The sequence below is a fragment of the Narcine bancroftii genome, chromosome 8 (genome assembly GCF_036971445.1).
Source record: "Narcine bancroftii isolate sNarBan1 chromosome 8, sNarBan1.hap1, whole genome shotgun sequence".
Classification (NCBI taxonomy): Eukaryota; Metazoa; Chordata; class Chondrichthyes; order Torpediniformes; family Narcinidae; genus Narcine; species Narcine bancroftii.
Genome location: NC_091476.1, coordinates 12,309,768 through 12,337,602, shown reverse-complemented (window position 1 = coordinate 12,337,602; position 27,835 = coordinate 12,309,768). Strand labels below are relative to the sequence as shown.

At 39.1% G+C, this 27,835-nt stretch overlaps 1 protein-coding gene and 1 long non-coding RNA gene across 9 annotated transcripts in view; one reads left to right on the top strand and one right to left on the bottom strand.

The window, feature by feature from the left end:
* The window catches only part of LOC138740366 (glutamate receptor 3-like), a 265,786-nt gene that overhangs the window by 82,147 nt on the left and 155,804 nt on the right, over positions 1–27,835 (bottom strand). For all 8 annotated transcript variants that reach the window (XM_069892912.1, XM_069892910.1, XM_069892911.1 and 5 more), the window contains exons 8-10: positions 18,930–19,034; positions 5,159–5,266; positions 906–1,112 (exon numbers count right to left, since the gene is read on the bottom strand). In XM_069892912.1, coding sequence (XP_069749013.1) covers positions 906–1,112; positions 5,159–5,266; positions 18,930–19,034 — 420 coding nt within the window. The remainder of the gene's footprint in view (positions 1–905; positions 1,113–5,158; positions 5,267–18,929; positions 19,035–27,835) is intronic.
* Positions 1–27,835, top strand: part of LOC138740367 (uncharacterized) — a 212,461-nt gene that overhangs the window by 32,229 nt on the left and 152,397 nt on the right. The gene's annotated exons all lie outside the window — the stretch shown is intronic.

Here is a 27,835-nt window from a genome sequence, read left to right as displayed (position 1 = left end):
AAAGCAAATGCTATCACTTGTAGGTTTTTGATCTTGGAATTTGTTCCAGGGGGAACACAAATGCAACTTGATAGATTTTGTATGCAGTGAATTTTATGAATGAGTGACACATAGATTTTGATGAGTCTGTGGCAATTAACCTGGATAGACAGACTGCACATACCACAACATGAAGATCAAATAGAAGTTCATCTCCAAGGATATTTTACGAGTGGAGTGTAATTACAATAAGTACTGCTGCATTGTGTGAATTTAAAAGAATCCCAAATGGCTATTCTTGGCTACAAATGACACTTGCGTTTCTTTGGACAGGCTGGATTAAGTTTGACACATGGCAGTCAGTGACCAACTGTGTACTACTTTAAAGGGAAGCATACAAGACTCAGTAAGAATTGATCCCAAACCAATTGTATATCACAATGGGAGGAAAAAAAACACAAGGAACAACAGGCAATTGCTGGGATCTCGGGTCAAACTTTACTATAAGATATTTTCCACTAAATGGATCAAATATGCAGCCCTAAATCACGTTTATTGTCTAATTTTATTCATTAACCTAGTAAAGTAACATGGAATAAATGCTCTTGGTTCGGAAATAGCCCTTGGCCATTGAATCCACGAAACGTAAGTGGAATATTATAAGGAGTCACCAATTCATTGTGCATTTTGTCTGTTGAAGGACTATTTTCTAAATGTTAGTGATTCTAACTTTCCTGTAACATAACCATGGATAAAGAAGTAATCTTTGTTCTAGAATCAGTGAGAAGAAAGTAGCATAGATCTCTAAATGGCCATGGTTATTTAATTGGGTTCTGGGCGTCAAATATACCTTAGCTTTGAATAATCCATATCTGATTCTATACGGTATACATATAATTTCTCTATCTCTTTAATCAGATACTTACCCCATACACCAGCTCCCCCACCATTCCATTCCAGATTTTAGTTTCGGGATCTCTAGCTCCATATTTACCGTCAGGGACAACAGACAGTTTATATTTAATCCCAACATGCTTGGCTATTTCAAAAGCTAAATCCACACAATAGCCTTCATATCTATCATTTGCACCAAACTGTTCATGATTTTTCTTCAGCATAACATACGGTGATTCCTGCAACAACAAAAACACGCATAAGTGAATCAAGTTCATATAAAGTGTGAGTGGTTAAAGGTCAAGTGACAAAGTATGTCCATCTTCCTTAAAAATGACATCTGAAATCTATGGACTTTTTAAAGTAATTGCACTTACGACACTTATTGTAACCTGTATAGTGTGTTTTTAAGAAGACACAGTAGGTTAATGCGTGACAGTAAGAAATTAATATAGACATGTTAACCCCGAATAAATCAATGTAATTAGGACAATGAATTAGTTGTGAAATCATGGAGAATTTTCTTTCTGGAGATAATACACAGGCTCATGATTCGACCCAACTCATTTAACATCCACATTGTCCTGTAGCAGCTCTTGAACAAACAGTTTAACTTAAATTCCACAACATTAGGCAATGAACGATCTGCCACAAATAAGCATCATATTTGTCCAAATTGAAAAGCAAGCATTTTTACTATTGGAAGAGTACAAATATTTCCAGCATCAATTTCAAACCAGAAAAGAAATTTCAATAACTTTATTCATCAGATTTTTTAAAAAGTCACACCACTTCTTCAGGAAACCTACATTTGAAATTGAATACAAGAAATTTAAGTTTAACCTGCCTGGGTCTTTCAGATGCCTGGGGATATGGTGAGAAAAGTCCAGCCAATTGTTCTGTACTCCCCTGATAGGCTGAAGTTTATTTACATACAAGGTCACCATGGCAAGCCCGTTTGAAGTTGAAATGATGGGAGGCACACGGCACCAAATGATCCAGCAGAGGGTGCTGGGAGGTTGATGGTTGGCACAGACTAGGTGGGCTTTTGTGCCTGCTTCCATGCTGTATCTTTCCATAACTCTAACTTGCCAGATGCAAGGAGCTTGACTAGAAGAGACCAAGACAGCTTTCTTAAAAATTTGTGTGAAGACACACAATAAAACTTGTTACCCCAATCTTTGCAACTTCTCCCCATTTCCACTTACATCACTAAAGTGACCCATCTTTCTCCACCACTACTCGCCTCATGTTGCGCATCAGCTCCTTGGATTCCAAACCCCAGGTCTAGTCTTAAATTTCTTACCCAATGATTTTTAATTATGATCTTGATGCCAGTAGGGCATCTTGTATGAATTTCAATGCTAAATTTTCAATTCATGGAAGCCTCGTCCATTACTTCCCGCCCCACGCATTTCCTGATCCTGTCCCGAGTTACAATCCATAGAAATTTCCCCATTTGTTCACATTAAGAGATTCCCAATAATACTGCGACCTTCACATTTTTATTTTCAGCTCTTCTCTTTCCTTGCTAAGATTTATAATTTTTGCTCGTGTATGGTTTTTTGACATCACAAGCCCTCTAGTCTCTCTAACAACTGATTATACAATATATATATATATATATATATATATAGATAGATAGATAGATATCTTGATGGATACAGTATATAGACACAAGAGTCAGAAATATTCATCTGAACACAATGAGATCCATTAAAGCTGAGATCACACCTGCTCTTATCCAATGGTGATCCATAATCAGTAATAGAAATTAGGCATGTAAATCCTGATCAACTTTTCTCTCCTCAATCAGAATTAATCTTGAACACAGGAGAACAGAGAGAGCTGCTACCTCACAGCTCAAGGAACCAGAGTTCCATTCTGACCTCTCGTGCTGTCTCTGTTCAATTTGAACATTTTGGGTTTTCTCTGGGTACTCCAGTTTCTTCCCATATCCCAAAGCAGTCAGGTTGATAGATTAATTATCTGGTAGTAAATTACCCCAAGAGCGTTGGCCATTGATAGAATCTGATGGGGGCGGATGGGAATATCGTAACATGATACAAAAAGCAGCTGAGCCCATCCATTCATGCAATGTCTGCCACTGCAATATCTGGAAACTTTGGTGACATTGTCCAATTAAGTGGATCCAGAGCAAGAGAACGCAAACAAGTGAACGTGTGTAGGAAATGTTTGTGGGAAAAAAAGTGACAATATCAGATACAAAATGAATGGACATTTATTGAGCAGCATTTGGGAGGATTGCTTTTTGAAAAAAATGACAATAAAATAGAAGACAATAAAAACGATGGCAATAAGTGGAACTTGTATGAACTTGCCTGTTACAGACTCCATGTTACATTTTAACAGCTACTGATATGTTAATTTTAACATCACCTATTTTGATGAGATAAATACAGATAAGACCTTGAACATTGGAATAATTAGTTGTAAAAGTAAGAAAAATAAATTGCTATTATCACAGTGAGATTAAAATCAAAATACTTAACATTTAATATAAATATTATAATCTTGAAATACTTTTGCATAACATGGCAACATATAAAGTTCCTTCTCCCTAGTTTTTGTGACCTACCCCTATAACAAACTTCCTATTTATTTTGTGGCGACCACAGAAAGAAATTCCAAGGAACCAAACCTGACTTGTTAATATCATTGATATATTCATCAAGGTAATCCTTTGAATGGAGGAAATGTTCTCTAAACTGTTAAAAAATATTGTTGCACATAAGAGATCTCATCTCAATGTTGCAAGTTGCAACTCAAGATTGAGTGCGGTAAAACCCCTGTTATCCAGAAGTCAAGCAAATGGCAAAATAAAATTGCAGAAAATAAATAGGTAAACCATATGGAAGTTTAAAATTGGTGCACCTCACCATTAAGTCGTCAAACACGCAACACACAGTCTCAAGCAAGGGAAAATTCACTTAGCCACCGTCTGCCAATTCCCATAAGTGCCAGATAAACAGGGGATTTACTGTACATGTAAAAAAAGGAGCTAGTTAAATAGGACAAAATTTTACACGCTGTCTCCAGCAGTTCTTCTCTTTTCATAAAATACAACCTACTTTCCTTTTCCTGCACTCAAACATTCTCTATATACTCTGGTATTTGTAAACTTGCCCTCTACTTTGTCTGGCTGTATCAATGTTAAGGTTTACCTGTTAGACAGCTCATGGAAGAACCCTTCTCATGGTTCCAGGTATAATATGATAAATAAACTTGAAACTTCACAAATGATATTGTTCCATAACCATCTTATACATATACTGTCCACATTTAATAAGTAACGAGACTGTCCTTAAATAACTTTAATGGGACCTTGCCAGCAGCAGTGATGAGATCTGCACTGACTTGTCGTTTAGTTGCTTAAGCGTAAAAGCCACTGAATGCTTTTTTAAAAATATACATTATAATGCATTATAATGCCTCTTAATCTTTTTATCTGTCACTATCATAAAATTGAAGATTATCACAGAGACATAAAAGACACTTGTATCTGGAGCAAGAACAAAGTTCAGCATAGACTCCAAGGGCCAAAAGGCCTGATTTCTGTGCTGTAGTGTTCAATGTACTGTGGTGGGAGAATTCAGTACGTCAAGCAAAGGGATGGTCAATGTTTTGGACCAAGTTCTGATGCAGGGACTCAACCCAAATTGTCACTCATCCTTTTGCCTCCCCAGACATTGCTTCATCTGTTGAAATTTTTTCCACCACTTTCTTTGATGCTTGAAGATAATTATATTAACTTTCTTACCACATCAGATTGAAAAAAAGGTCACCATGCAATAAATGATTCATTATCGGACTTTGTGTTTGAGATATCATCCCCTGGAACCTACATTTCCAGTTCCTTTGATATCCACAAAGGATTGGTGCAATTATTGTTCACAAGCAGACAGACAAGCATATAGATAGGTAGCCAAGCAGGCAGGCAGGTATACAAACAAACAGGTAGACAGACAGGAACACCAGTTAAAGTACCTCTGTCCCCTTATGGGGTGGAGGTAATAAAGTACTGAGATGTACTGCTTAGAAAACAGAAGAGTATCGCCACCAGTAAAATATTACTGCATTTGGGAATCAGCTTAAATCTTATATTTAAGTCTGCACTAATATCTTCTCACAGTCAGTCAGTGACATTCCATTACTGTGTAGCTCTCTGCAAAATAATTTTTTGGTAAAAGTTAGAGAGTGAAACATAAATGAAATGCTCCAAATTTTTCAAGTTAATAAAATAATCAAGAAGGGCTCTACTTACCATGATCGTGGTGACCACTATGGTTCTGTTTTCAGCCGAAGACGATTCGTTAACCTGCTGTAGTTCAGCAACGGTCACCAGTCTTTCATATTCATTCCAGTACCCAATCTAAAATCAGAGATTTCCAACTTATTAGTTCAAGTTCAATTAAAGCAAAAGTCCTCAGAATATTTTAAAAAATCCTTCAAGGTAAACGTTTGCATACCGCTCCAATTCTTATGCACAGATATACAGAGCTCTCTATAATGTTTGAGACAAAAACATGTTTTTCCTTTATTTTCCCTCCACTGTTTTGTATTTGTAATAAAATAATTCACATGTGATTAAAATGCACATTCCAGATTTTATTCAAGGTTATTTGTATACATTTGGTTTGACCATGTAGAAATCGCAAGACTTTTTCATACATAGTCCCCTCATTTCAGGGCACCACAATATTTGGGACAGAGCAATGGTGTGTATATTAAAGTCGTCATTGCTTGGTACTTTGTTGCATCTCCCTTGCATACAATGACTGCTTGAAGTCTGGTGTTTCATTGATATCACCAGATGCTGAGCATCTTCTTCAGTAATGTTCTGCCATGCCTCTACTGCAGCCATCTTCAGCATGTGGAAGCATGCTCAATTGGAATTAAATCAGGCGACTTCCTTGGTCATTCAAGAATTTTCCAGACTTTAGCTTTGAAAAGCTCCTTTGGTGTTTTAGTACTATGTTTGGGATCATTGTCTTCTTGTAGGATGAAATGCCATCCAATGTTTTGCTCGAACCTGAGCAGATGAGATGTTTCTATACACCTCAGAATTAATTTTGCTACAATGATCAGCAGTTAGATTATCAATGAAGATAAGTGGATCAGTACCTGTGGCAGCAGTACATGCCTAGGCAATAACACCCCACCAGCATGTTTCACAGTTAAGGTGGCATACTCTAGATTTTGGACAATTATTTCATGCCTCCACACTTTGCTCTTGCCATCACTGATGCAGGTTAATCATCTGATCACAAGAGCTTCTTCTAGAATTCTGCAGGCTCTTTTAAATACGTCTTAGCAAACGTAACCTGGCTATCCTGTTTCTGTGGCTACCAATGGTTTGCATCTTGTAGTGTAGCCTTTTTATTTATGTTCATGAAGTCTTCTGCAGACAGTAGTCATTGATACATCCATACCTGCCGACTGAAGAGTATTTCTGATCTGTTGGATGAGTTTGAGATTTTTCTTCATTACGATGAGAATTCTTCTGCCATCAGCAGTGGAGGTCTTCCTTGCCATTTGAATTACTGAGCTCACCAGTATGCTCTTTCTTCTTAATGATGCTTCCCAAACTGTTGAGTTTGGTGATCCTAACACTTGGGTGATGTCTCCTGTTTTATTCTTGATTTTTAGCCCCATAATGGGTTCATGGACTTTCACTGACACAACTCTGTTCCTCATGTTAAAAAATGGCAACTACAGCATCTAAAGGTGAACAAAAGATTAGAAGCAAGCCTAGCTCTCTTATACCTGCACCAGTAAAGCGAGTACTCACAAACATCTGTGAAGCCAAATGTCCAAAGCATTATGAGGGAACTATGTACAAAAAGTGCTGTAATTGCAAATACCAAACCTATGAAAAACTATACTTGAGATTCTGGAAGTTTGAAACTGCAGGAATTTCTCAACAGATCAGGCAGGATCTGCAGAGGGAGAAGCAGAATTAATGTTTCAGTTCAGTGACATTTCATTGTATGTTATGCACTCAACGGTACATAATTTACAACATCTGTGAATTATTTGTATAGAAAAGGGGTAATTCAACCCCTTGAGCCTGGTTACTTCAATCACGGTATCTGCAGACTTTCATAATTTCCTTTTATTACACTTCTTTATTTTTCAATTTATTCATAGAAAATGAATCATGATGAAGGGCCTGGACTGGAAGGACCAATTTTCCTTGGCTAAGATGGATATAAAGTAAATATGGAAAGATTAGAGATTTACTAAAATGTTGCTTGGATTGCAGTATCTAGAATACAGAGAAAGATTGAGTAGACTGGGTCTTTATTCACTGAAGCCTAGGAGGTTGAGTGGGGGGGGGGGGGATTTGATAGAGGTATATAAAATTATGAGGGGAATAGAGAGAGTAGATGTGAATAGCCTCTTCCCCTTGAGGGTATGAGAGATTGGAATGAGGGGGCATAAATTAAGGGTTGGGAGTAACATAAGAGGAAGCTTCTTCACTTAGAGAGTGGTGGCTGAGTGGAATGACCTTCCGGAAGAGGTGGTTACAGCAGGGTCAATTTTGTCATTTAAGAGGAGTACATGGATGTGAGGGGATTGGAAGGTTATGGGCAGGGAGCAGGTAGGTGGAACTAGTGGAGTTTCACGTAAATTGGTGTGGACTAGAAGGGCCGATATGGCCTGTTTCCGTACTGTAATGGTATATGGTTAAATTGAGGAGAAAGTTTTGACTTGGAGGAAGAAAGCCAGGAGCTCACTATATGAAGGGTGGCAGAGACACAAGGACAAAAAAAAATGTTATTGGATGAGAATGCGAAGTATTGAAACCTCGAGGTTCATAGAACAAGAACAAGGAAGTGTGTTTTCAAATGGATAACTCTTTCAGGTGGCGTAGACAAAATGGGTTTGAATTCCTTTTATGCTGGAGTTTACATGGTGACACTAATAATAAACAAAAGATTCTGATGCACAAAAAGGGAAAACTCTAAATTGTTGAATTTTCTTTTAAGTGCATTAGAATAAATCATTTTTCTATATAAATAAGCCACAGATATTGTAAATCATGTACTGTTGAGTGCATAATATACAATGAAATATCAGTGAACTCTGCTTCTCCCTCTATAGATCCTGCCTGATCTGTTGAGGAATTCCTGCACTTTCAAACTTCCAGAATCTGCAGTAGAGTTTTGCAAAGGTTTGGTATTTGCAATTAAGTCATTTATTTACATGCCTTTTAAGATTAAAATCAGTCATTATTTTATATGCTGTACAATAATCTGGCCAACATTTATTTTCTGATCTATGCAGTCTTATTGACTATTTTCTGCAGTCATTCAAAGGGAGGATGGCCAATTGTAGATGTCGGGTGAAATAGTGTTAGACTGCCACAATAATTCAAATAATGTAGAAAAAAATTATTCAACTTCCATTTTGAACAAAAGATTCTGCCCATATTTTTATATCAAAGAATTAATTTCTATTACCTAACAAAAAAGGAAAAGTGTGGATTTCTAGGAGAGCTGAATAAAATAATGGACTTTCTCTTAAGTACAGCTCAAGGAAATAGAAAATTGAAAAAAAAAAGCAAAATGTATCAATACTGGTCACCAGATGCAATTAGAAGGTGCCAAATTATGACAGGAAGTTTCTGTGTCAAATATGGATGGAGGTTTCCGATCACAGGAAGTACATTTTTAATATATTAATTGTACAGTACTCTTCAGAAGGGTCTGCTGAACTGTAGAAGAGATGATAAGAAGAGGTTAGAAAAGCTTAAGAGCAAGGGGAGATTTAAACATGGAAGATCGACATTTTAATTTAAAGTTACTGAAGGCCCACAAATCAGTGAAAAGGGAACAAGTGATGGAAGTATGGGATCTGGGAGACACCAGGGTACTGTCAGAGATGAGCCTCCTGTATGCTGAGACTGTGAAGTTAACCGACAGGATGATGACATGGCCACACATGGAGGATTTCTTTGGCAAAAAGGCAAAGCTGGCGAGATGGATAATGTCCATTTGGCAAAGATGTTTATTAGGTGGTCTTTGAAATGCAGAGGATGATTTGGAAGTAAAAATAAAACTGCTGGAGGAAATCAATGAGCTAGGTATCACCCATGGAGGGAAATCAACAGTTAAAACCATGTCAGGAGTGAAGGCAGGCTTGTGTTTCACAGAATGATGTGTTTGCAAGGTGCCTACTCATGAAGGGGTGTAAGGATTTGGCAGGGGGTTTATAGAATTTGTGGCAGGAGTTAAAGACAACTCTTCTGGCCTTCCTGGTGTTGAATTGATGCAAACAGTGAGTCCTACAATTCTGATTTTGTATAAATTGCCTGACAAGGATGATGATATGGAAAAATAAATAGAGGTGATGGGGGAAGGTCATGATTTTATCAAGTCTCCTATGTCTTTGTGATTCCTACATACTGTTTCACTGCAGGTCAGCTAAGGCTTCAAACCAGCCTTGGCTACCACTTAAATGAGTCATCCCTGGTAAATTGAGGATACTGGAGCAAGAGGGCTAGGAGTAATTTCCTGCTTTGAGTAACCAAAAGAATCATAGAAAACTACACAGAAAACAGGCCATTTGGCCCTTCTAGTCTGTGCTGAAAACGTCACTCCTCTAGTCCCACTGACATGCACCCATTCCATGAATCTATCCAAGTTGTTCTTAAAACTTAAGAATGAGCCCGCATTTACCACATCAGATGGCTGCTCGTTCCAAACTGTTGCAGTTTTACTAATGCAACTGAATATTGATTTAATCACAAAATAGGTGAATGATCCAGCATTTTTGTGTTTTTACTGCAATCGTGATGTCTACAGACTTTTGTGTTTCACACCACTTGTTAAGTTAACTGAAAACAAATCAATGAAAAACCATTTTCAGATACTGTACAGTTTACTAATTTTATGAGCCTACACTGAACAGTTTTGGACTAAATGAAGCAAAGTTCATTCTGTTTTTATATTTAAAGATTGGAAGATTTCCTATCAGTGCCATTGCACCAAAAAAAACCCCTAAATTTCAAGTATGTATAATGTGTAAATCTGTTGTGTTTGTTACGGATTTGAGGATGCGGGCTGCTCAGTGGGTGACCTTTAGCACAAAAGATTGCAGAAACTGAACATAATTTACATAAGGCATTCGTTAATCATTTGTACATTCATACCAAACCCTGTGAAAACCATAGTTTTCAACTTAAATTTAACTTAGCAGGCCATTTCGGCCCACGAGTCCGTGCCACCCAATTTACACCTCATTAACCTATGCTTTAAAGGCGTTGATACATGCCCAAGTTATGAGTGATGGTCTTTTTCTGGCACTTTGGGGAGATTTTAGGTCAACTAGCAATTTAATCTGGGCACCTAGCATCCTTCCTTTCCCTAAATATCATAGACATAAACTTTGTATAAAAGTATAAAACAGCAATAAGAATAAGTGGGTAATACTAATGATTTTCATTTCCCAGTTCAGTAGTGAAACATTCAGTGAAGTATCCCACTTGTATCAATATCTCACTGGAGGACAATTAACTCAACTCAGACCAGAGATTAAATCCAGGTTTTTTTTTGTTGTTTATATGTTTCAACAGATGGTTCAATTGGCCAACTCAATTATTAACAGAGCTCTATTAAAAAAAGACTGGCAAAACTACAGAAACAACCTGTGCCTTGCTCATTGTTGATGCACCAAAAGATTATTGGAAAACCACAGTTGAATCATTTTAGACAATTGCTTTGGCTCTTACTTAAATGTGTATTGTTGATCACTGCTGTGTACTTCACAAAAGCAGCATGTTACATTACAATTGACAGCCTTGGGTCAGTATCTAGTAACAAGAAAAATATAAATCTCTTTTAATACTGCGGAGACATTTGTCAGCTGATCTAATAGTTCCTCTCCACTCTGTGATTGATTTTAAGTTTAACATTAAAAAGCTATTGAAAATTTTCCCTGTATAGTAATATTCTTCTTGAACACAATATTAACTTGGCTTGCAAATAAATCTAGCTAAAAGGTGCAATTACTTTTTTTAATCTCTGACTTGTTATGAAGGTAGAACTGTTGACTAACAAGATAATTTATCATTCTGATAAGAATTCTGCCTTTTTGTTGTGCAAACAGCTTCTTTCTTGGTAGTGGGTTTAGATATTTTGTAGGTCAAATTTCTAAGCTTGTTTTGCGGACAAGCAAAATCTCCTCATTTGTCAGGAGGCCACAACAGTGACTGCACTTCCTGAAAACACTGAAGCAGGCAAGACTACTGGCCACAATTATGTCAATTTTCTGCAGAAACTCTGTTGAGAGCGTCCTGGCCGGCTGCATCACAGTGTGGTACGATTGCTGCAGAGAGAAGGATTGGAGGTCAAGCTAAAGGTCCATGAGAATGGCAGAGAGGATCACTGGACTCTCACTCCCTCCCCCCCATTGACCTGATCTACCAGGATAGTTGTCTAAACACACAAAATCATTGAGGAACCCTTCCACCTTGCACACAGCATTTTTCAGCTGTTCTCATTGGGGAAGAGATATAGGAGTATCAGAGTAGGTACCAGGGGCAGTGAGAAGGCTGAAAGACCAAAGGAACTGCTCACATCTGAGACTCTCATGTTCATAAATAAGATTTATCTCTTTATTTGTATAGATGGAATTCTTGTTCTGCATATGTATTGTTTGTTACATCTGGTAGAGTGTCTGCATGTTTTGCACAGAGGACTGGAGAACTCTGTTTCATCAGGTTGTGCTTGAACAACCAGATGACAATGAACTTGACTATTTACTGTATCAATAAGATTTATCTTATTCATGTAATCATGGACCACCTATAATTAACCCACAGACCACTGGTAGTTGGCAGACAACAGATTGAGAAATACTGGGTTAATGCACAAAATTAAATACATGATATTGGAGGTATGGATAGAAAATTGCTTGACAGATAGGAAACTAAAAATGGAATAAATGGACTTTTTACATTTTGACGTACACTGAGAAATTTCAGGGAAATGGGCTTGTGCCTCCTCTTTAACAATAGATATAAATGATACTTGTTTGCTAACAGCACTAAACTGGGTGGGGTTGTGAATTGTCAGGACAATGCAAAGAGGCTGCAAAGGCAACATTCAAGGTAGAGGCCATGTAGCATGGATACATGTAAATTAGAGAGAGAAAGAAAAAGATTCACACAAGGTATCATCCATATACACCTGTCAATGAAAGGCACATCCAGGAGCACCAGTTACCTAAGAAGACATGTGATATGTTGGTCTTTAATAGCAAAGCATGTGAGAACAGAAAGAATGACATCTTACATCAAAATACATAAAGGCAGACAAATCCTGGAGGCCTTATCAAGTGTATCATGTCATGATAAGCTAAGGAAGAAACTGCAAGACGCCTGGCAGAGATATTTTCATTATTGATAAGCACGGGTGAGATGTGGGAAGTCCTGGAGAACAACTAATGCTCAGCCTTTATTTTTAGAAAAGGCTATGAAAATAAACCAGTGAATTACAGGCTGCTGAGCTTATCCTTAGTCCTGAGTAAATTATGGGAGAGAGTTCCAAGAAACAGGATCAACATACATGTGGAAAGGCAAGAACGGACAAAGGATAGTCAGCGCGGCTTTGTTTGTGTGAAATTGTGTCTCAGAAATTTGACTGAAAGTTTTGAAGAGGTGACCAAGAAGCTTGATGAGGGCAGGGAGGTAATTATTGTTTTCATAAACTTTATCAAGGCCTTTGACAAGGTTCTGCATGGTAGATTGGGCTGATAGGTTAAATCAGGATGAAATGGCCAATTTTGATAGAGAACAGACCAGACTGAAGGAAAAAGAATGATAGTGGGGGGATTAGAGATCTGTGTTCGGTGTTACATCGCAGAGATCGGAGTTGGGTCCACTGGTGTTTGTCAGGTATACTAATCTTGACAATGTCATTAACATAGTTAATTGGTTTGGCTCTAACACCAAAGTTAGGGGTTTAATGGACAGTGAAGAAGAAATTATCAAAGACAACAGGATCTAGATATTGGAAGAGTGGGCCAACAAATAGCAGATGAAATTTAACCTGGAAAAGTGCAAGGTGTGCACTTTGGTAGGTGAGACCAGGGCAGAGCTTACACTGTGAATAATTGGGCATTGAGAAGTGCTACAGAACAAAGAGATTTGGAGGTAATAGTTCATCAAAAGTTGACATAATGGTGAAGAAGGCATTTGACATGCTGGTTTTCATTGTCAGGGCGTTAAGTACAGGGCAGGGAAGTCCTGTTACAACTGGTCACGACGTTTGTGAGAGTGGACTTGGAGTATTGTGCACATTTTTCATCACCCGGCTCTAGTACACTGGTTTTCTTAACAAACATCCAGGGACTATAGGTTAATTGGTCTATTTGGGGGGTCACGGGCTCGTGGGCCAGAAGGGCCTGTTATCATGTTGTATGTCTAAATTAAATAAATTAAAACACTGTAAAACATAAACATCTGCAGACACTGTGATTGCAGTAAAAACACACAAAAATGCTGGAGGAACTCAGCCAGCCTTGCAGTGTCTACAGGAGGTAAAGATCTCAGCTATGAGCCCTTCTTCAAGGTATAAGCAAAGAATAGGAAGGCATCAGAATAATGACTGAAGACATTTAGGGGAGGAGCCAGGCCAACAAAAGGTATTCATCAGTTATGATAGAGGATATCTGAGAATTGATTTTGGCTCTGTAAAAGGAGACAAAGGGGAAGAGAGAGAGAGAGAGAGAGAGCACTGGGGAAAGCTGACAGAGGGAAGAAGAATGGGGGGGGGGGGGGTTTGGTGGAATAATGGAAACTGGAGGTCCACGCTAATGCCATCTGGTTTGAGGGTGCCCAGACTGAAGATTAGGGGTTGTTCCTCCAATTTGCGGGTGATCTCAGTCTGGTAACGCATGAGATCACAGACAAGCATATCTGCACATGAAGCGGCGGGCAGAGCCAAGGTGCTTAATAAAGCGATATCTCAGTCTGCCCGACGTGGAGGAGATCACAATGGAAGCACCGGATGCAGTCGAAGACCCCTGCAAATTCCCAAGTGAAATGTTGCATCACTTGGCAGGACTGTGGGGCCCTGAATGGTGGTGAGGGAGGACATGTGGTCTGAAGTGGAGCATCTCCTGTGGTTATAAGATTGGTGGGGAGGGAGGACTTACTTCCTTAGGTAGCTGTTGGTAAATTGAATAGTTCAAAGTGAGTACTTTATGTGCAGAGAAATGACTGAGCTTGACCGAGATAGGGATATAAATTATCTCGAGCAAATTAATCATTGGTCTTTCAGTGCTTTAGATGTTAAGGTATTTCCAGCCTCCTCAATTTGGAACTCCCCCAAATGACTCGTCAGTGACTAAACATAGATAATGCTTCATATGTAAATTACAGCAATAGTGAGTTAGGGCAACAAGGTGGATGGAATTCAATGAAAGCACATGTCCTCTCAGTTTAAACTGTGGGTAGTTATTTTGGGACAGGGTTATTATGTCCCTTTACAAATTTCTCCATCAATTTTTTTTAAGAGGAGTATTAACCAATTTCCTTTCTAATAACCTAAGAAACAATTTCAGAGCCAATTCATTGGGATACCTGATGGCAGCTAAAGCACTTGTCTCCACATAGACCTACTCTTCCAGGGCTACAATTCTATGGACACTGTCGCTACTGAGGAACATACCAAAGTGAACACTCTTTTCCATTGTGCTGAAAAGCTACTTATGGACAATGTTTGTAAAACACTGTTTCACAAGTCATTTAGTTACTGAACTGCTAGTGTCTGTATCGCCGTGGAAACCACAGAAATGGGTTAAGAATGAAGGCTATTTAATGTGGAAACAAACAGGAAGTGTTCAAAAATCATATGCATCTGAATCTTCACATGGGGTCATTCACAGGTTTATTACTGCAAGTTCCTCTTAAGAAGGCACCTCAAATCCTGACATACTAGAGCTGACAAAAATGGCTCACAGGGCCTTTTAGACCATATTAAGGGGGAAGACAGTAAGGGTGTTGGGTCTACTGGCAATTGATCTTTGGAAGTAAGTGTGGGGAAAGTTTTTCCAGAAGCAATAGCAGAAAGTGCCAAGTATTTTTGGCAGTAAACTCACAAGCAGAAAAGCATACTGAGATAGGGATGCCAGTTGCAGTGAAACACACGCTGCCCAGAAACAATCAACATTGCTGCAGGTGGCTTTAAATAATATTTTGTCAGAATGGGGATTAGTGGGAGATGCAAGCAATTCAATTACCAGGTTCAGTCTCCTCTCACCAGGCACCCTTGGACAGTTGCTCCTCACTCTTCAAGCTTGTGGTTAAAATCCTCCAATTCATTACCAGATGTACATGCCTGAACATTATCCAAGCTAAGAATGACTGAGAAGACCACCTGATTGACTGGCAGGCTGCTTTGAATGCCTTTATGGGGACAATCTGTTCTCCAACTCAGTGAAAATGTGGCATGTTTTTGAGGGAGTTTCAGCCTTCGTTTTTGTATAGAACCATAGAACACAACAGCACAGAAAACAGGACATTCAGCCCTTCTAGTCTGTGCCAAAAACATCATACCACTAGTCCCACTGACCTGCACCCATTCTGTAGTACTCCAGACCACTCCTATCCATGCATTTTATTTTTAAAATTAAAGAGTGAACCCACATTTACCTCACGTCAGATGGCAACTCGTTCCACATGCCCACCACTTTCTGAGTGAAAAGGTTCCCCCCCCAATGTTCCCCCTAAACCTTTCACCCTAAAGCCATGTCCTCTTATATTTATCTCTCGTAATCAAAGTGGAAAGAGCCTACTCACATTTACTCTGTCTATACCCCTCATAATTTTGTCAATCTCCCCTCATTCTTCTATGCACCAGGGAATAAAGTCCTATCCTGTTTAAGTTTTCCCTGTGACCTGGCAACATCTTAGTAAATCTTCTCTACACTCTTTCATTCTTCACAAGATTCACAAGACAGAGGAACAGAACCAGGCCACTAGGCCCGTCGAGTCTGTCCCATAAATCTACACTAAGCTACTCTATGCTAGTTCCAATTTCAAGCCTTTTCCCCATATCCCCATATGCGCTCACTAATGAGGTACTTGCCTATTTCTTGTTTAAATACTCCCAGTGATCTGGCTTCCACTGATATCTTTCCTGTAGTTTGGCAACCAGACCTGCACCCAATACTCCAAATTTGACCTCACAAATGTCACCATACAACCTCACCATAACATCCCAATTCATGTACTCAACACTTTGATTTATGAAGGCCAAATTGCCAAAAGCTTTCTTAGCAACCCTGACCACCCGTGAGGCCACTTTCAGGAAACTGAAAGGGAATTCCCAGATCCCTTTGTTCCTCTGCACCCGCACTTCTCAGTGTCCTACCATTTAACAGTGTATATCCTACCAAAACCTCTCATTTTTCTGCATTAAATTCCATGTGCCATTTTCAGGCCCATTTTTTGAGTTGGTCAAGATCCCCCTGCAAGCTTTGAAACCTTTCCTCGTTCTCTTAGTGTTATCAGCAAACTTGCTGATCCAATTTCCCACATTACCATCCAGATCATTGATATAGACAACAAATAACTATGGTCCCAGCACTGATCCATGAGGCACACCACTAATCACAGACCTCCAGTCTGAGAAGTAATCATCCACTACCATTCCCTGTCTTCTCCCATTCAGCCAATTTTGAATCCAGTTTACAACCTCTCCATGGATACCTAGTGTCTGAACCTTCTGAACTAGCCACCTGTGTGGGACCTTGACAAAGGCCTTACTAAAGTCCATGTAAACAACATCCACTGCCTTTCAGTAGAACACAGAACATAGAACAATACAGCACAATACAAGCCCTTCAGCCCTCGATGTTGTACCAACCCATACATTTCTTGCTTAAAAAAAACCCCTCCCTACCCCATAACCATCTATTTTTCTTTTATCCATATGTCTGTCTAAAAGACTCTTAAATTCTCCCAGTGTTTCAGCTTCCACCACCATCCCCGACAAGACATTTCATGCACCCACAACTATCTGTGTAAAAAAAGTCCCCCTGACATCTCCCCTAAACTTCCCTCCATTAACTTTGCATATATTTCCTCTGGTGTTTGCTGATCCTATCCCAGGAAACACCCTATCTATGCCTCTCATAATCTTATAGACCTCTATCAAGTCTCTTCTCATCCTTCTACATTCCAAAGGGAAAAGTCCTAGCTCTCCTAACCTTACCTCATAAGACTTGTTTCCCAATCCAAGCAACATCTTGGTAAGTCTCCTTTGCATCCTGACCAGATTGAGCATTATACACTGTGTGGTCTTACCAAAGATTTGTAGAGTTGTAACATGACCTTTCTACTCCTGAATACAATCTCCCTATTAATGAATAGTGGCATCCCATAGGCTTTCTTAACAATCCTATCAACCTGTGTGGTGACCTTGAGGGATGTATGGATTTGCATCCCAAGGTTCTGCTGTTTCTCCACACTCTTAAGTAATGACCATTAACTTTGTACTCAGCCTTCTGGTTTGTCTTTCCAAAATGCATCACCTCACAATTATCCAGATTGAAATCCATCTGCCATTTTTCTGCCCAACTCTGGATCCTGTCTATATCTTCTTGTAACCTTCAACAACCTTCAGCTCCATCCACAACTCCTCCAACCTTTGTGTCATCTGCAAAATTTCTGACCCACCCTCTGCCTCTTCATCAGGCCATTTATAAAAATCACAAACATCAGGGTCCCAGAACTCGGTACTCCACTAGTCACTGACCTCCAGGAAGAATACTTTCCTACTACACTCTGCTTTCTTCCTGCAAGCCAATTATTCATCCATACAGCTAATTTTCCACTGATCGCATGATTCATGACTTTCCGGATGAGCCTCTCATGGAAGACCTGCTCAAATGCCTTGCTAAAATCCATGTTGACCACATCTACCACCCTACCCTCATCAATTTCTTTTGTTGCCTCCTTAAAAAAGTCAATTACTCGTGAGGCACGACCTTCCCTTCACAAATCCACGCTGACTCTCCTTGAGGAGAGTGGACTTTTCCAAATGCTCATAGATCCCTATCCTTAAGAATCCTCTCCATTAGTTTACCTTTTTTTAAACAAGGGAACTACATTTGCCATTCTCCAATCCTCCGACACATCCCCTGCATTATAAGAGGCTTCAAAAATCATAGCTACTGCCCCAGCTATCTCTTTTCTCATTTCCCACAGCAGCCTGGGACATAGAGCATCTGGCCCTGGGGACTTCATCTACTTCCTGGTACCCTCCTCAAAAAACTCTATAAGATTCATTATACACAACTTAACATGCACAAAGCCATGCTGACTATCCTTTTAATGAACCCTTGGCTGCCCAAATACTTGTAAACCTGATCTCTCAGCATACCCTCCAATAATTTACCTACTACTGATGTTTGTAATTTCCTGGTTTACTTTTGGAGCTTTTTTTTAAAGTGTAGCTTAGAGGAACTGCTTAGTTTGTGTTGGTAACCAGTGCGAAGCAATTCCTGATTTGAAGTGACCTTCATGATTTTATCATACATAACTGAGAACTCTTCATTTTTTTCAAAATAGGAAAGTCTGAGTCAGTAAATTAAAAAGCATTACTTCTATTTCCCATTGTGTAGCACAGGTCCATGGGGAAATAGTGCCTCACAATAATAATTCAGAAAACGTCATGGATAATAATTCTAAACTCCCAAGGACCGCGTGCATTGTTCACCCACACAAGATGCATTCAAAAAGCAGAGAAAATAACCTTTTTGATTTTTAATCCTAAATTGCTGGTGTGGAAATTGCAGTAAGAATCATGTCCAACTCGTAGGGTTAAGTGACTAATATTTGATTGAATTTTGGAAATTCACGATCCATAAAACAGCTTAGTGGACAACAGCAATCAACAATGAAACAAACTAAAAAATGTCTGAGTGTCTGAATTCAATGAACACTCCAGACACACCAGTTGTGCTGAGCTTAGCGAGCAGACCCTCTTTAAATTAAATGAGAATGTATTAATTTAACTTACCTTCCGGGGACCAGTCGGTCTTAGCTCATAAACATCGATGGTGTAGTTCGACCTTCGCCCATAGTTATCAAATTGCAGGTTCCCAGTCAGCCCCCGACCTCGCACCTGCACACACGGAATAACCAGAATAACAGATAAATGGTGACGTACAGTTAATGAAATTGTTTAATTTGAGCACAAGTTGCAGCTTGAAATTCTATGAGTTATGCCCTTGGAGATGTTGGGGAAGGTCACCACAGGCTGGGTCCTGGAACCCCACATGCCATTTACTAAAACAGTCAGTAGAAAGAGCCTTTCATAATGTAATTGTTCTCAAGTTAAAAGTGGTGGAACGATTTAACAATTGTCAAATTAAGCTAAAATTAATGTTCTCCACTCTTCAAAGATTTTAAGGATGCCTTTAAGAGACAATCAAAGAAAATGAAATGAATGAAGAGTAACCAATGTGATGCGCTGTTAGCCAGAATCAGACACACACAAGGTAAAGACTGTACAACAGGCTTTAATCCACAAAGACTTCCACAGAGCCAGGCTGGCTGTGGCTGCAGCAACTCTGAGTGAGGCCTCGGGCGGCTGGTGCAGGCTTATATTCCAGAAGGTGATTGACACCCGACCGGGTGAGGCTTGATCCATTCAGGCCGACTGATTGACAGCCGGCCAGGTGTTGTCCTGTCCCCATACACTCCTGCAGGTACAGAGGTTTCCCCCTGCAGTAGGCCGGTGGTGTACTACCACAAACAATATTTTACCTTTGCTCATGGAAGGGAAATAGGGATAATCCAGGAAACTTTAGGGCAGCAAGCCTCACATCAGTGGTAGGGAAACAACCTGACGGGATACTTATGATAGGATTTAGACACCTTTGGAAAGGCATGGGCAGATTCGGGACAATCGCATCGCTTTTGGCGACACAGATTGGATCTTACAAATTTGATCGGGCTTTTTAAGGGGGTGACAAAGATTATTAATGAAGGTGTGATGATGTAATGGGAGGGGGCGTATTATACGGACTGTTTGCTATTGGCTATGGCTGTAGAGGTACCCCACCCTACTGGAATAACAGATGGAGATGCTTTCCCACTGGCCAGTTTAATGGTTGTTATAGTCTGTTAATAAAAGCCCTATATTAGTATAACACTTCTCTGGTCCATGTCTATAGCATATTAATTTCATTAACAGACTATAACCACCAGTAAAGTGGCCAGTGGGAAAAGCTTAATCTGTTATACCAGTAAGGTGGAGTATCTCTACAGCCATAGCCAACAGCAAGCAGTCCGTATAATACTTCCCCACCCCCCCCCCCATTACATCATCACAGCAGGTAAGGAAGTAGATTTTGTCTACATGGACTTTGTGAAGGCATTTGATGAGATCCATCATGTTAAGCTGATCCAGAAGCATGGGATCCATATAGCTTAGATTCCGAATTGGCTGGTCTATAAAATACAGAGAGAAGTGAATCATGGAAGTCTGCACATGCTGTGATTGCAGTAAAGCCAAAATCAATTCTCTTCTTTCCTTTTGTCACATCCAATAAACATCTTGTGTTTGTTAGTCTGGACTCCTCCCCCCTCCCATTCTTCCACCTTTCTCTCTCAGTCTTTATTGAGATGCTGGTCTGCTTTTTGCTTATACCTTGAAGTAGGGTGCAGGCCGAAATGTTAGTAATATATCTTTACCTCCTGTGTGACGGGTTGAGTTCTTCCAGCATTTACTGAGTTTTTTTTAAAAGGCATAAAATACAGAGGGCAGTGGTAAAAGAGTTTATTCTGGCTGGAGAACTGTGTCCAGTGGTCTTCCAGAGGGAATGGTGTTAGCATTTTATAAAGGTTGCACCTCTTTAATCCGGCGATGTTGGGACCTGGTCATTGCCAAACCACAGAAAATGCTGGAAAACAGAAATTGACCCCCCTAAGGAAACTCCCTATGTAAACATATCAAAGTAGAACAAAATTTAAAATAGGAAACAATACTATGGGGCAGCAGAGTTAGTGTAGCGATTAGTGCAACACCTTAACAGTGCCAGCGATTGGATCCAGGGTTCGATTCCCACGCTGACTGTAAGGAGTTTGTACTAACGGCAGCAGATTCAAAATGTGCTGGACTATGGGAGTCAATAAAATCAATACTTATTGCCCATTCCAAACTGCCCTTGAGAAGATGGCAGTATATGTCCTGGAAATGAGTGCTTTGTAGAGAGTGAGCGTCCAGAGAGCATTTAAAAGTCTGAAATTGCACAAAGGTCAGGCTGGTAAAGATGGCAGATTTTCTGCCCTGGCAGACATTAATGAATCATTTGGGTTTTTTACCAAAATCCAGTATTTTTTTTGTGGCCATTAATGTGACTAGTTGTTTTTCCAAATTAACCAGATTGTTAATAACTCCCACAGCTGTAGAGATGTGATTTGAACTCAGGTCTCTGAATTGCTAGCCCAGCACATGGGGTTACTCGGCTGGTATATAAACCCCGGCCAGCGTCCTACAGAGTCTGCAGACTTTTGTGTTTTACTCCTAGAAATAATTCTTCATTGTATTTCTTAATGACTATATACAGCAAATGTTTTACTAAATTTCAATTTTTAATTTTTATACTTAAACTTAAATTTAGACATACAGCACAGTAATAGGGCATTTCGGCCCACGAGTCTGTGCCACCCAATTAACCTCCATCCCCAGTAGGTTTTGAACGGTGGGTGAAAACTGTAGCTCCCGGGAAAACCCAAAGAGACACGGGGAGAATGTTCAAACTCCTCACAGACAGCGTGGGATTCGAACCCAAGTTCTGATTGCTAACCGCCTAAGGTTGTTGAGCTAACTGCTAAGCCAACCATGCGGCCCCAGTTTAATTATGATACTATAATAATGATTAATCAATTAAATTGAATATTATAGCTAGCAGATAGACTCTTCTGACAAGGAGAAATTGGTTTCTGGTCAGTTCTCAGGAATAGAACTCTCAAGTAACCTGGAAACTGCTGGTACAGTTTGAAATTTGCCACACTTTATGGCTTGTGTCCATAAAGTACGTGCACTCAGTGTACCCTTAGTCTTTGACAAAGCCGATTGCAAAGTGAGACATAAAGAACTTAAAATGGATGGAGTTCATTCATGGACTCTCCCTGGGATTTTCAATAAAATATGCTGCAACCAGAGAGGCTGACCTAACCTATAAACAGATATCAGTCTTAAATCACTTTTAATTTCTGCCTTTAATCTCTGTGCTGGATTATTGGGATGAAACCCTCATACACCTGTCAGCTGTAGTGAAATTGACCTGTGCCACCTGGTACTCAATGACATTAAATTGATAATGTCACATGCAGGAGCAAAATTAGTTATGGGAAATTTTTTTAAAAAGTTATGGGAGAAGTTCCTCAGAGGATGTAACATTTTATTGAAGTAGATTACAAGAGCTTAACTCTAATTAATATCTTTTGGCATAACTGATAATGCTGAAAAATACTCGGCAGGTTGGGTAATGTCTGCCAAGAAACATCCTTATTCACAGCAGCAAGCAATGTGCAACATTCTGCACCTTGCATCCTAACGTTCTAAAATGTTTCTCACTAGACACTGAGAATGAATAACCCACGTCCATGATTATGAATGACTATCAAATAATTAGGATAACCAAATCCTTTCCAAAATCTGGAATATTTTGCCTTTGATGTAGATATCGTGTCTATGCATTTCCTCAACTGTCAATTCCTAGTTCATGATGAAGCAGTTTGAATTAAAATCTGCATTGATTTTTATTTTAACTGTAAATATTTTAAAATTACATTTCCTTTGGAGTTAGTGCAGCACATATTTGCCAGAATAAATCCTGGGACTAAGGTGCTCTCCACTGAAGAAAGAATGAGCAGACCGCACTTATACTTGCGCAGAATGAGAAATGGTCTCGTGAGATAGACAAGATTTTGAGAGGGATCGATAGGGTAAATATTCAGAGGCTGTTGACACTACCTACAGATTTAAAAGACAGAGAGCAAGCAAAGTCATGAAGTGAAGGAACATGAGACATTTGTTTTTGTATAGGGGTGTAAATCTTGAGAATGTTCCATTGCAGAGTGTTCAAGGCCGAGGAACAGATTGTTGACACAAAGCAAATTAGATAATATGGTAACGTTGGTTTTGAATTTATTTGTAGGTTTCATACTTGCCAGATGAGGTAATGGGTTATTCTTCATAAAGGCATCAAGGTCATATTGCCACAAAATCAGAAAGATACATAAAGCATCCATTGTATTATTAATGTGACCTAATGCCAACCTCAGGAGAGAATCTTTACATACACCAATCATCTTCTAATGTGCCATCTCTGAATGAGATTGCCACATTTTAGACTGCAAGACCATAAGACATAGGAGCAGAAATTGGCTATTCAGCTCATTGAGTCTGCCCCACCAATCAATCATGAATGATTCATTTTTCCACTCAGCTCCACATCCCCAGGCTTCTCCCCATACCTTTGATGCCCTGGCTAATCAAGAACCTATCAATCTCTGCCTTAAATACATAAAATGACTTGGGCTCCACACTGCCTGGACAACAAATTCCACAGATTCACTACCCTCTGGCTAAATAAATGTCTCTCCGCATCCCTGTTCTAATTTGGCACCCTTCCATCCTGAAATTGTGCCTTCTTGTACACGACTCGTGGGAAACAACCTTTCTATATACTTCTCAACATTCAAAAATGTTTCAAAGAGATCCCCCTCGTAATATGGTAACCCTTTCATTTCCAGAATCATCCTTGTGAACTTACTCTGACCCCTCTTTAACATCAGCACATCCTTTATTAAACGTGGAGACCAAACCTGCTCACAATACTTCACGTGAAGTCTCACCAGTGCCTATATAATAGAAGAGCCTATTATATTGTGCTGTATCTCCAACCAAAATTCAATTAAAAGAAGGTAATTAAAATTTGAGGGTGAGGGGGAAAAATCATCCATCTGGGAAAATGCCATTTGTAAATCAAACATGGCCTCATCCTTTTGAGGTCCAGCAACAATTTGCTTAACGCATGAAGGGCAACAAGCACAGCTTGCTTTTATACTGTATCCTTTAAACAATAAAATTTCTCAAGAAGTTGCAGAAGGCATTTAATCAGCCATAAAATTACACTAAATCTCATTAAAGGAAATACCGATACAGTTGACCAAAAGCTTGGCTAACAAGATAGGTTTCAAGAAATGCTTTAACTAAGAGGCTGAAGAAGGGGAGGGTGAGATTTAGGAAAGGAATTCAAAAGCCGAGGGCCAAGATCAATCACCACAGAGTTGAAGAATGTTGAGTGGTCAAAGTAGTCATCTTTAGAGTAACACAGAGGTTTCTGAGGCTTATGGGAACAGTGAATGTAACAGAGAGGGATCAATTTCATACAACGATGAAAACTTAAAACTAAAGGCATAGCTGAACATAGGCAGATAATCACGCGTGGGAACTTGTTCCACGTCAGAATATAGATAAAATGGTTCCTGGAGGTGACTAAGAAAAACAAATATTCAAATTTCTCTACCATGCATCAATCCAACCCTAAAACAAGATGTTTCAACTTTCATCCCATCTCTTCTCCAGTAAAGGCAAATCAGGTGAAATTCCAGAACTCCAATCCAATCCAAAATCTCACATTATTTTATTTTATTTTCAGTCTTATTGGGAAGTGTGATGTTTTTTAAAGACTGGAACAATACTGCCGATGCCGGATACGTTGGCTACCCATTTTATCCTATGGTTGCAGTGTCATTTGTGAATTGCATTTTTAAAAAATATTTTATTTTAGTTTTATGATCAAACAGTTATCAAGAATTAACCATCACAGTTATATAATAAATGAAAAGGAATCCTTGATACAGATTGTCTAAATTTTAAAAATAAGGCCCTATCCCTCCATCCCCAAACAAAAAAAACCTCAAAGAAAATAGAAATTAGAAGAAAAGAACAGAAATATAAATAATAAAAAGAAGAAAAGATAGAAGAAGGATCTGTTGGGATCCAGAATCCAGTTCAGAAAGTCCAATTCTTTTTTCTACCTAGATCTCACATATGGGAGAAAAAGGGATAGAGAATTCAAACATAGTACAAGTTTTCAACCCTATATTTGTAGATATGGCTGCCATACCTGCACAAACATATTGAACTTTTCCTTAAATTGTAAGTAATTTTCTCCAGGGGAACACAACTATGCATTTCTGCATTCCATCGGGCTATGCCTAGAAGGGAATCTGAGTTCCAGGTAACTGCAATACATTTCCTGGCCACTGCCAATGCAATTTTAAGAGATTCTAATTGGTACTTGGTCAGCCTCATTTTAGGTCTTACGGCCATAATATTTCCAAGAAGAAACAATTCCAGACTTCTTTGCAATTGCCTCCCAATAATCTGGTTTAATAAAATTCTTAAATTTTCCCCTAAAATTCAGTTTAGAGCATAACCAGGTAGAATGTACGAAGGTACCTGATTCTTCCCTATACCTAAAACATACATCAGATATATTAGAATTTAATTTATGCAATTTCTGCAGATTAAGATATAGCTGATAAAAAATTATATTGCACCAAGCTATATCTTACATATTGTATAAACAACAATAAACCAAACAAAATCATAAACCCCCCCCCAATGAGTGTTAGGAACAAAAGTCCTAAAACTACCTAAAACACTAATACGAGCTGTGGCAAATGCACAGATAAACCCTGAACATCCCAACCCCCCTGGAAACCAATACAAGATGTATACAATTTATGTTCCTTACTTACAAGAGAATAAATCCAGTAAAATGAAAAAAACATATATACTAATACAAGAATAGTTATGTTACCATCTACTAAATTGTCAGCTTTTAAATTTGGTAACTTATTCACAAAGTCAATAGCACGTTTAATCTCCGTAGTAAAAAAATCTGTTTTCACCACTTGGCACCATAATCTTCAAAGTGGCAGGATGTCATGAGACAAAAATCATAGCCCTATTTCCACAAAGAGCTCTTTATCTGTGTGATAGTACAGATCTATCACCAATGTACATAGTGTATATAGTTACTGTATCTAGACTGTGCTTACAGCGATTGGCTGAGAGCTAAGCCACGCCTATTGTCTGGTCCTTAAAGGGTTGTGTCCCTAGCCAGGTCGGATCATTCCGGACTGGTCGGCCACCTGTGAAGAGCTCCTGTCTTTTGCTAATAAAATTGTAGAGCTCGTCAAAAGAATAAAAGCCTTGGTTTGGATCAACAAGTCTTTGAATCTTTCGACGAGCTTTACAATCTGATTAAATTCCTGTCTGCACTTTAGAAGTGATGTACTGATATCCAGGTAAATTTTTTTTTCCCCCTTCATATACAATATATATGGGTTCTTTCTATTTCAATATTATTTCCCACTTTAGATTGTCCCATGGGACATTGTTATGTCATTATGCCATTGGCGCTTTCAGTTCATTCTGTAAGGCCTACAATCTTGATATTGTTTCTTCTGCTATGATTCTCCAAGGCATCAATTTTGTCTCAGAGATTAATGTTTTTCTTGATCCCAAGAATGACAATCCTTATCGTTAATAATTTTATCCATAATTTCATCATATTTTACTTCCACAAAGTTGACTTTTTCATTTAATGATTCTATTGCTCTTTCCATCTTTGACACTATTTTTTATTTGTTCTTTTTTCTTTCATATCTAAAGCTCTTAACACATCTATATTATGTTTTGACTTAACTTTCCTTGCCGCCTTCTTCTTCTTTTACGTTTAATTGGCAGCTTCTTCTGTTGAGTTTGAGTCTGAAAAATTCACATCCAAGTTGCCATATTGCAAGGGCTCAACTTCATGACTGAGCCCAGACTGTTGTAGTCAATCTGCCGAATCACACATGTGCAGTGGTCCAGAAGGACCTCCAGTGGCTTGCTCCATCGATAGGGCCACAGGCAACGGAGCGCTGGGGCCAGGAAGAGAAGGTTCTAACTGAGAGGTAAGTAGAACTTCATCCCTAGACTTTTTAGGTTTTGAGAGCCTTGTTCACGGGTACCTTCTCTCTGTCAGCACATTGTAGTAGCTGCCAGTCGTGTCTCATTTTTCTTTGAACCCATCTCTAGGTACGTTCAAATATTAGATAGGCAAATAAAGTTATTAGGATATATTTTTCTTATAATTCTGGGAGGGTTGGGAATTCACATCCAATCCCACACATCACGCGACTTCCCCCATTTGTGAATTGCACTTGACCCCAGCACCTGCAAGCTTTCTTGTTTAACAGTACTGGCATTTTCACTTTTCTGTAAAACGGCAACATATTTTGTGACTGCACAAATATGGGAATGCTGGTCTGGGGTTTTGATTCTATAAAGGCAGGAAGCATAAAACAGTTAACAAATTCGCACTATGAAGTCACGTATTATAGTTTTATCTTTTCAATTAGGCAGGAGGACAGAGGTAAATACTCAGCATTGCAGTTCAACGACAAGGTTCATCAAAAGTCTGGGATGGATTTCTGCTTACTGAGGAAGCATTTCATCCCATAGTGTTGAACTCCTACATTGTTAAATGGAATAGATTTGGAACTGAATGAAAGTGTCAAAACGGGGCATCCAGGGGAAGATGCAGATCATCGGTAATTTTAGAATTATATTCTGCTACAAATTCAGCATGTGGCATATCCCTCATTTGCGATTGCTATTTGTAGTTCAATGGAGTATGTGAATGAAAATACTTGGGACTTGCCAAAATTCTGTAGCAAAATTCTAAATGCACTTTCACTGCTCCGGCAACAATAGTTCTCAGTATCTTCCCAAAAGCAATTAGGAATGGGCTATAAACGATGGCCTTGCCAGAAACGCCCACATCCCTTGTGAGAATGAAAGCTTTGTGTAGGAGGAAGTAATTACCATTGTGGGAGAATCTATTTGTTGAT